Here is a 10,082-nt window from a genome sequence, read left to right as displayed (position 1 = left end):
GCAGAATGATCTTTCACTGTCTGATGATGGCTCATTACAACAGGGCTATTTTTTGCTTTGTCGAAATGTACTTTAATTGTTTCCCTGCCAAGCCAATCTTAAAACAAAAAGTGTAGTTCAAAATGATACTCTCTTTGTAAAATGCCATCTGAATGGAACAAAACCTATTACAGTGCATGCCAAAGAATACATTGAGATATATATATATATATTTTTTATTTAACCTTTATTTACCTCTGCAAGTAAGTTAAGAACAAATTCTTACTTACAATGGCGGCCTACCCCGGCCAAACCCGGATGACACTGGGCCAATTGTGCGCTGCCAATTGGACACCCAATCACAGCCTAATGTGACACAGACTGGATAGACTAATCTTGTTTTCAAATCCATGAATTCGTATAGCTTCTCAACACCAACACACTGTTCCGATATTCTGTTCCAATATTGAAGTATAAAATAAGTGTTTGTTGATTGATGGAGGGGTTTTGACAAGTTAGTGATCTGTTGAAACCTAGTGATTCATTGTCACCATTGGCAACTATACAGTGTCAGTTAAGGCCAGCGTGCATTTTCACATGAACATAAATGCATCATCATCATACTTCAGTGAGCAATCTGCCTGGGAGAAGTAAGCAGCACTGCTTAAAATAGAGGCGATGGGACAGAATGTGTGTGATTTGTGTCTGTTTGATGAACATCAACTGTTAAATTATTTTCTTCCACAGTATGAAGAAATAGGTTTATTATAGGTTTATTTAGTACATAGTGCCATCAAAAGGGACATACAGTGGGGCAAAAAAGTATTTAGTCAGTCACCAATTGTGCAAGTTCTCCCACTTAAAACGATGAGAGAGGCCTGTAATTTTCATCATAGGTACACTTCAACTATGACAGACAAAATGAGAAAAAAAAATCCAGAAAATAACATTGTAGGATTTTTAATTAATTTATTTGCAAATTATAGTGGAAAATAAGTATTTGGTCAGTAACAAAAGTTTATCTCAATAATTTGTTATATACCCTTTGTTGGCAAAGACAGAGGTCAAACGTTTTCTGTAAGTCTTCACAAGGTTTTCACACACTGTTGCTGGTATTTTGGCCCATTCCTCCATGCAGATCTCCTCTAGAGCAGTGATGTTTTGGGACTGTTGCTGGGCAACACGGACTTTCACTCCCTCCAAAGATTTTCTATGGGGTTGAGATCTGGAGACTGGCTAGGCCACTCCAGGACCTTGAAATGCTTCTTACGAAGCCACTCCTTCGTTGCCCGGGCGGTGTGTTTGGGATCATTGTCATGCTGAAAGACCCAGCCACGTTTCATCTTCAATGCCCTTGTTGATGGAAGGAGGTTTTCACTCAAAATCTCACGATACATGGCCCCATTCATTCTTTCCTTTACATGGATCAGTCGTCCTGGTCCCTTTGCAGAAAAACAGCCCCAAAGCATGATGTTTCCACCCCCATGCTTCACAGTAGGTATGGTGTTCTTTGGATGCAACTCAGCATTCTTTGTCCTCCAAACACGACGAGTTGAGTTCTTACCAAAAAGTTATATTTTGGTTTCATCTGATCATATGACATTCTCCCAATCTTCTTCTGGATCATCCAAATGCTCTCTAGCAAACTTCAGACGGGCCTGGACATGTACTGGCTTAAACAGGGGGACACGTCTGGCACTGCAGGATTTGAGTCCCTGGCGGCGTAGTGTGTTACTGATGGTAGGCTTTGTTACTTTGGTCCCAGCTCTCTGCAGGTCATTCACTAGGTCCCCCCGTGTGGTTCTGGGATTTTTGCTCACCATTCTTGTGATCATTTCGACCCCACGGGGTGAGATCTTGCATGGAGCCCCAGATCGAGGGAGATTATCAGTGGTCTTGTATGTCTTCCATTTCCTAATAATTGCTCTCACAGTTGATTTCTTCAAACCAAGCTGCTTACCTATTTCAGATTCAGTCCTCCCAGCCTGGTGCAGGTCTACAATTTTGTTTCTGGTGTCCTTTGACAGCTCTTTGGTCTTGGCCATAGTGGAGTTTGGAGTGTGACTGTTTGAGGTTGTGGACAGGTGTCTTTTATACTGATAACAAGTTCAAACAGGTGCCATTAATACAGGTAACGAGTGGAGGACAGAGGAGCCTCTTAAAGAAGAAGTTACAGGTCTGTGAGAGCCAGAAATCTTGCTTGTTTGTAGGTGACCAAATACTTATTTTCCACCATAATTTGCAAATAAATTCATTAAAAATTGTACAATGTGATTTTCTGATTTTTTTCTTCTCATTTTGTCTGTCATAGTTGAAGTGTACCTATGATGCAAATTACAAGCCTCTCTCATATTTCTAAGTGGGAGAACTTGCACAATTGGTGGCTGACTAAATACTTTTACTTGCCCCACTGTATTTGGTGCAATAGGACCTATTTAGAAGTTCCAAAATCATGATGATGAAAAATCCAAAAGTATAATGTTATTTTATTATTTTTATTGCAACACTGTTTACAGTACAATTACTGCCAGCAATGTATTCAAATATATTGATATACAAGAAAATAAAGACATAAAAGGAAGGGCAAAAAGGTTTAAAAGCACTTTAAAAATGATTACATTTATCTTTTTAATTATCAAACTAAAACTGTACCTGCTATTTACATTATGCAAACTAGATATGCATGTTGAATGAAAAGGGTTTACATTTATATACATTATTTATAAATGCTGGCCGAAGTCAATATTTCATTAAAGTTGTTATAAACTCATATACCAATTTCATTAAATCACACAAGGAAATGAGAGTTTGATACTGTATGGAGCAAGTTACCAGACTAGTCAAGGTATCAGATCAGCCACTTTTACAATGCCGCCCCCTGGTGCTAATAAATTATATTTTTAAGGGCTGATACTGTATGTCACAGATTTTTTACATTTTTATTTAACTAGGAAAGTCAGTTAAGAACAAATTCTTATTTTCAATGACGGCCTAGGGACAGTGGGTTAACTGCCTTGTTCAGGGGCAGAATGACAGATTTTTACCTTGTCAGCTCGGGGATTCGATCTTACAACCTTTCGGTTACTAGTCCAACGTTATAACCACTAGACTACCTGCCGCCCCAGAATAATATACCAGTAACAGTTGTATATGGCATCAGAATAACACAAACATGTTGTTAAAATATCTGACTTTAAACATTGATCTTTATCTAAATGGAAACAGAATCATCTGTTAAGCTATGACATAAATGAGTAATAGACAGAGAGAGCAGAGCTGAGCTGGCTGATACTGACCAGTCTCTCTATATACTGGAACATGCAGAATGGTCATCATTCTCTGAGGAAGAGTTGATCAATGATTGATTGAGAGAGGACTTTTTTTGCCCTCACAACTAGGTTTGACAGAACAATGATACAATACTCGTGTACAATATTACAGCACTCACTGTATGTAATGTTGAATCTGCAACTTCATCACAAGCAAAACAACAGAGAGAGACAAGGGACATTTCACCTGATCTATCAAACCTGCTCAACACAAGGAGTTGGCAGACAGGTATGTTTAAAAAACTGACCAGAAATTATGTGCCACTCATACCTGACAACACTCTAGTCTGAAATTATGAAAGGTTCAGTCAGGCTTTTAAATCTTACATGCTCATTAAATACTGCATAATGATAAGAGATCAACACTTCAGTTACACTTATGGTTAATGAATCCCTTGATTGTTTCACAATACAATATAGTGTATAAGTACCACAATTCAAATACAATACATCCATGCTTCATTTCAACAACATGGACACACTTACAATCCTCACAGTACATCCACTGTACACAGTTGTGTTCTTTCCATATTGAAGCAGATGAACAGACATACACCATGTTCACACACCATGTTCACACTTAAATCATTGCAGGACTGCTGAGCACTATGCAGACACCGAACAGGAGAGAAAGAGCTTCAAGTAGTTGGAGGAAACATCCTTGTACCATGTTAGACCGTAAATACATATATTTTTGTAATGTAACATACACAGGATTATATAACGTACTTAGGATTTAGACACATGTTCATAGATGGTTATTACAAAGGGTAGTCCGTTAAAATCATATCTATAAAATGTATGAGAATCTTACAAATAAATTGTTTGCATGTCAATTGATTAATTGGCTATCGGAAAAAGTTGTGCTTATCAGCTGACAGTGCTATAACTAACCACCTACTTTGCAGGGATGTTAGAGAGACATTGACATCACATTGTGTTCTCATCATGGCACCATGTCACTAGACTAATCTTTAGTTAGGGACCAAGCTCAAAAACGGGCTTGTCCTGGAAATAACTATATTTACACACGCCATCCTTGATTCTCCACGTAATGAATTGACCCTGTGAGTTTTAAAAATATTTTTTTTGTTTATCTCTGATTACTCTTAGTAAATGTTCAGAAACAGCATAACAACAAACCTGGGTAGAGAGCCTCCTCTTACACTTAGAACACTGGTCCTAGATCAGTGAGCCATCTCAATATCAAAACATGACGATGCAGAGATATACACCCCCACTGATCCCGGATGAGGTTAACAGTACCCTCCACCTCCAACACCTCGATAACAGACTCTCATACTGAGGAGGCAGCTCATAGCCAGGCTTTCCTTCCATTTTAGACATCAGAGCGGCTCCTCGAACCATGAAAAAGCTATTCTGATATAGTTCAGTGCACATATCGAAGAGACACACCAATGTGAAATGCTAGCCTTAATACTGTTGCTGAGGATAGACTGAAAAGTCCATACCCAATCTTTCTTTATCAAAAAAAAGAATGAAAAAAAAGATATATACAGTGCCTTGCGAAAGTATTCGGCCCCCTTGAACTTTGCGACCTTTTGCCACATTTCAGGCTTCAAACATAAAGATATAAAACTGTATTTTTTTGTGAAGAATCAACAACAAGTGGGACACAATCATGAAGTGGAACAACATTTATTGGATATTTCAAACTTTTTTAACAAATCAAAAACTGAAAAATTGGGCGTGCAAAATTATTCAGCCCCTTTACTTTCAGTGCAGCAAACTCTCTCCAGAAGTTCAGTGAGGATCTCTGAATGATCCAATGTTGACCTAAATGACTAATGATGATAAATACAATCCACCTGTGTGTAATCAAGTCTCCGTATAAATGCACCTGCACTGTGATAGTCTCAGAGGTCCGTTAAAAGCGCAGAGAGCATCATGAAGAACAAGGAACACACCAGTCAGGTCCGAGATACTGTTGTGAAGAAGTTTAAAGCCGGATTTGGATACAAAAAGATTTCCCAAGCTTTAAACATCCCAAGGAGCACTGTGCAAGCGATAATATTGAAATGGAAGGAGTATCAGACCACTGCAAATCTACCAAGACCTGGCCGTTCCTCTAAACTTTCAGCTCATACAAGGAGAAGACTGATCAGAGATGCAGCCAAGAGGCCCATGATCACTCTGGATGAACTGCAGAGATCTACAGCTGAGGTGGGAGACTCTGTCCATAGGACAACAATCAGTCGTATATTGCACAAATCTGGCCTTTATGGAAGAGTGGCAAGAAGAAAGCCATTTCTTAAAGATATCCATAAAAAGTGTTGTTTAAAGTTTGCCACAAGCCACCTGGGAGACACACCAAACATGTGGAAGAAGGTGCTCTGGTCAGATTAAACCAAAATTGAACTTTTTGGCAACAATGCAAAACGTTATGTTTGGCGTAAAAGCAACACAGCTGAACACACCATCCCCACTGTTAAACATGGTGGTGGCAGCATCATGGTTTGGGCCTGCTTTTCTTCAGCAGGGACAGGGAAGATGGTTAAAATTGATGGGAAGATGGATGGAGCCAAATACAGGACCATTCTGGAAGAAAACCTGATGGAGTCTGCAAAAGACCTAAGACTGGGACGGAGATTTGTCTTCCAACAAGACAATGATCCAAAACATAAAGCAAAATCTACAATGGAATGGTTCAAAAATAAACATATCCAGGTGTTAGAATGGCCAAGTCAAAGTCCAGACCGGAATCCAATCGAGAATCTGTGGAAAGAACTGAAAACTGCTGTTCACAAATGCTCTCCATCCAACCTCACTGAGCTCGAGCTGTTTTGCAAGGAGGAATGGGAAAAAATGTCAGTCTCTCGATGTGCAAAACTGATAGAGACATACCCCAAGTGACTTACAGCTGTAATCGCAGCAAAAGGTGGCGCTACAAAGTATTAACTTAAGGGGGCTGAATAATTTTGCACGCCCAATTTTTCAGTTTTTGATTTGTTAAAAAAGTTTGAAATATCCAATAAATGTCGTTCCACTTCATGATTGTGTCCCACTTGTTGTTGATTCTTCACAAAAAAATACAGTTTTATATATTTATGTTTGAAGCCTGAAATGTGGCAAAAGGCCGCAAAGTTCAAGGGGGCCGAATACTTTCGCAAGGCACTGTATCTCTGTATATACAGTACCAGTCAAAAGTTTGGACACACCTACTCATCCCAGGATTTTTCTTTATTTTTACTATTTTCTACATTGTAGAATAATAGTGAAAACATCAAAACTATGAAATAACATATGGAATCATGTAGTAAACAAAAAAGTGTTAAAGAAATATATTGGAGGTATATTGGAGATTTGAAATTCTTCGAAGTCGCCACCCTTTGCCTTGATGACAGCTTTTCACACTCTTGGCATTCTCTCAATTAACAGGTGCGCCTTGTTAAAAGTTAATTTGTGGAATTTCTTTCCTTCTTAATGCGTTTGAGCCAATCAGTTGTGTTGTGACAAAGTATGGGTGGTATACAGAAGATAGCCCTATTTGGTAAAAGACCAAGTCCATATTATGACAAGAACCGCTCAAAAAAGCAAAGAGAAACGACAGTCCATCATTACTTTAAGACATGAAGCTCAGTCAATGCCGAAAATGTCAAGAACTTTGAAAGTTTCTTCAAGTGCAGTCACAAAAACCAACAAGCGCTATGATGAAACTGTCTCTCATGAGGACCACCACAGGAAAGGAAGTCCCAGAGTTACCTCTGCTGCAGAGGATAAGTTCATTAGAGTTAACTGTCTCTCATGAGGACCACCACAGGAAAGGAAGTCCCAGAGTTACCCCTCTGCTGCAGAGGATAAGTTCATTAGAGTTAACTGTCTCTCATGAGGACCACCACAGGAAAGGAAGTCCCAGAGTTACCTCTGCTGCAGAGGATAAGTTCATTAGAGTTAACTGCACCTCAGATTGCAGCCCAAATAAATGCTTAACAGAGTTCAAGTAACGGACACATCTCAACATCAACTACTCAGAGGAGACTACGTGAATCAGACCTTCATGGTCGAATTGCTGCAAAAAAAACACTACTAAAGGACACCAATAAAAAGAAACACGAGCAATGGACCAGTGGAAATATGTCTGATGAGTCCAAATTTGAGATTTTTGGTTCCAACTGCCGTGTCTTTGTGAGACACTGAGTAGATGAACGCATATGTGGTTCCCACATGAAGCATGGTGACACTATCTGTGATTTATTTAGAATTAAAGGGACACTTAACCAGCATGGCTACCACAGCATTCTGCAGCGATACACCATCACATCTGGTTTGCACTTAGTTTGACTATCATTTTCAACAGGCCAATTTTTTTTTTCTTCCCTTTATTTAACTAGGCAAGTCAGTTAAAACCTCTTTGGGATAGGGGGCAGTATTTTCACTTCCGAATGAAAAGCGTGCCCAACGTAAACTGCCTGCTACTCAGGCCCAGAAGCTAGGATATGCATATAATTGGTAGATTTGGATGGAAAACACTCTAAAGTTTCAAAAACGGTTACAATTGTGTGTCTGTGAGTATAACAGAACTTATTTGGCAGGCGAAACCCCGAGGGCAAACCATCCAGGAAATAAAAAATTGAGGTGACTGTGTTTTCTATTAGTTTTCTATGGGGAACTAGATTTATGGCTTCCATGGTTTCCATGGCTTCCACTAGATGTCAACAGTCTTTAGTAATTGGGTGATATTTTTCCTTTGAGAAATTAAGAAGTAGCCCTTTCCTTTCTGTGTGTCAAGCCAAGTGTACTCTGTTTGTTGCGTGCTCCACGTTGATTTTATCCGCTATTGAACACAGTATATTCCGTCTTAAATTTTATCAATTATTTACGTTTTAGGATACCTAAAGTTGGATTACGAAAGTTGTTTAATGTTTGGACCAAGTTTACAGGTAATTTATTAGATAATTTGAGGTCATGTTGGGCGAGTTGGAACCAGTGAATTTCTAAATCAAACGTGCCAAATAAATGGACATTTTGGGGATATGAAGACGGAGTTTATCGAACAAAAGGACCATTTGTGATGTTTCTGGGACATATTGGAGTGCCAACAGAAGAAGATCTTCAAAGGTAAGGCATGAATTATATCGTTATTTCTGAATTTCGTGTCGCACCTGCTTGGTTGAAATATGATTTCACGTATTTGTATGATGGGGTGCTGTCCTCAGATAATCGTATGGTTTGCTTTCGCCGTAAAGCCTTTTTGAAATCTGTCATGCAAAGCTGTCATCAAGGCAAAGGGTGGCTACTTTGAAGAATCTCAAATATATTTTGATTTGTTTAACACGTTTTTGTCTACTACATGATTCCATATGTGTTATTTCATAGTTTTGATGTCTTCACTATTATTCTACAATGTAGAAAATAGTAAAAATGAAGTAAAACCCTTGAATGAGTAGGTGTGTCCAAACTTTTGACTGATACTGTATATATATCATACTGTATTGTAATGGTAGAGTCATAAGACTGCACACACTGTACAGTTGCATATCAGTTGCATGGTTCCATCCTCTGATATCTGTGAGGAATGAAGCCGAGCGTGTAGATTAAGGACAGCATCTGGCCACCGGGGTGACAACACCAGCACGGGTCACTGGACGTTGCCACAGTAACCACCGCTCTGCCTCTGTCCAATAGCTTTTAATGCCACATTCCCTCAGCTATTGTACCGAATATTGCCATGACCTAACTACATCAATAACTTAACACAGTAGACTTGGCCTACAAATAGGAAAGAACTGCCCAGCCTCCAACGATCTGTTGTGTCTTCTTCTCCCCTACTGAAAGCTATGTGGTTATCTAGACTAGAGTGTGGCAGTTAGATTCTTGCTGTGATTGACAGATTACACGTTTATAGGGTAATAGATTATGGGTCTGGTCTGGAGCGCAGGGCTGGGCTGGAATGGGAGGTGGTGGCAGATTCAGCAAGCCAGCATGACTTTCCATTTGTTTCTAATGCACAATCGTCTTCCCCAGGAAAGTATGTTGGCCTTTCCCTCTATACACAGTTTGGCTGGGGCTACAATTCCATGGACCTTGAGTGAGAAGCAGTCCAATGGGGAGCAGAAACCTCCAGAAGATTGAATTCCCCATCTCTAGACACTATGGCCCACTCATTCTGGAGGAAGAGATAGTGCATCTTCTACTAAATATGATCCATGACAACACAGAGAAAATACAATACAGGTCTAGATTTACAATATAAAATCAGAAGACTTATAGAAGCAGCCTAATGACCGCTGCTGGCTTTGCTACTCCCCGACGTCCAATCAATGAGGATAAAGCTGAGGCTCATTACCATAAACAGGAAGCCTATTCCAGCGAAGCAGGCAGCCTACGAGAGAGAGGGAGGCAGAGGAGAGGGAGAGTGAGAGAGAGGTAATGCGCACAGTTGATAACTCTGTCACTTAGTTTCAGCCTTCATGCACTCAAAGTGATTAAACCACCATTATTGTAGTCTGGGTCCTGTGTACCAATTTCTTTACGTGAATTATGATATTAGTGTGGCATGACATTAAAACTGCATTACCCACTCAGAACATATTTCAAATGAATACTGAATGGATGAGTGAATACATTTAATCTGCATCATCTATATTTAGCACTTCAAACATTGTTTCAGCACATAATCTTCAGGCACTCTCTCTGTAGATATTCTAATCCAATTGAAAGCTCAGAGTCAAATTCCGGTAGCACTTTTTAATAACTCCACATAATAAAGCATTTATAATGGATTAGTAAATAGTTTATTTATCATTTATTAAT

At 39.3% G+C, this 10,082-nt stretch overlaps 1 protein-coding gene across 4 annotated transcripts in view; it reads right to left on the bottom strand.

Annotated features, from left to right (window-relative positions):
* Positions 1-3,410: 3,410 nt before the first annotated feature.
* Positions 3,411-10,082, bottom strand: part of LOC110494279 (sodium-coupled neutral amino acid transporter 3) — an 80,044-nt gene continuing 73,372 nt past the window's right edge. For 2 of the 4 annotated variants that reach the window (XM_036950364.2, XM_036950363.2), the window contains exon 17: positions 3,411-9,651. In XM_036950364.2, the coding sequence (XP_036806259.1) occupies positions 9,547-9,651 (105 nt within the window). In that variant the 3' untranslated portion in view covers positions 3,411-9,546. The remainder of the gene's footprint in view (positions 9,652-10,082) is intronic. The other 2 variants (XM_090205699.1, XM_036950365.2) reach the window with 1 other exon arrangement.

Source organism: Oncorhynchus mykiss, chromosome 17 (assembly GCF_057628025.1).
Source record: "Oncorhynchus mykiss isolate SJ-2025 chromosome 17, ASM5762802v1, whole genome shotgun sequence".
Lineage (NCBI taxonomy): Eukaryota > Metazoa > Chordata > Actinopteri > Salmoniformes > Salmonidae > Oncorhynchus > Oncorhynchus mykiss.
This window is presented reverse-complemented; position numbering and strand designations above follow the sequence as displayed.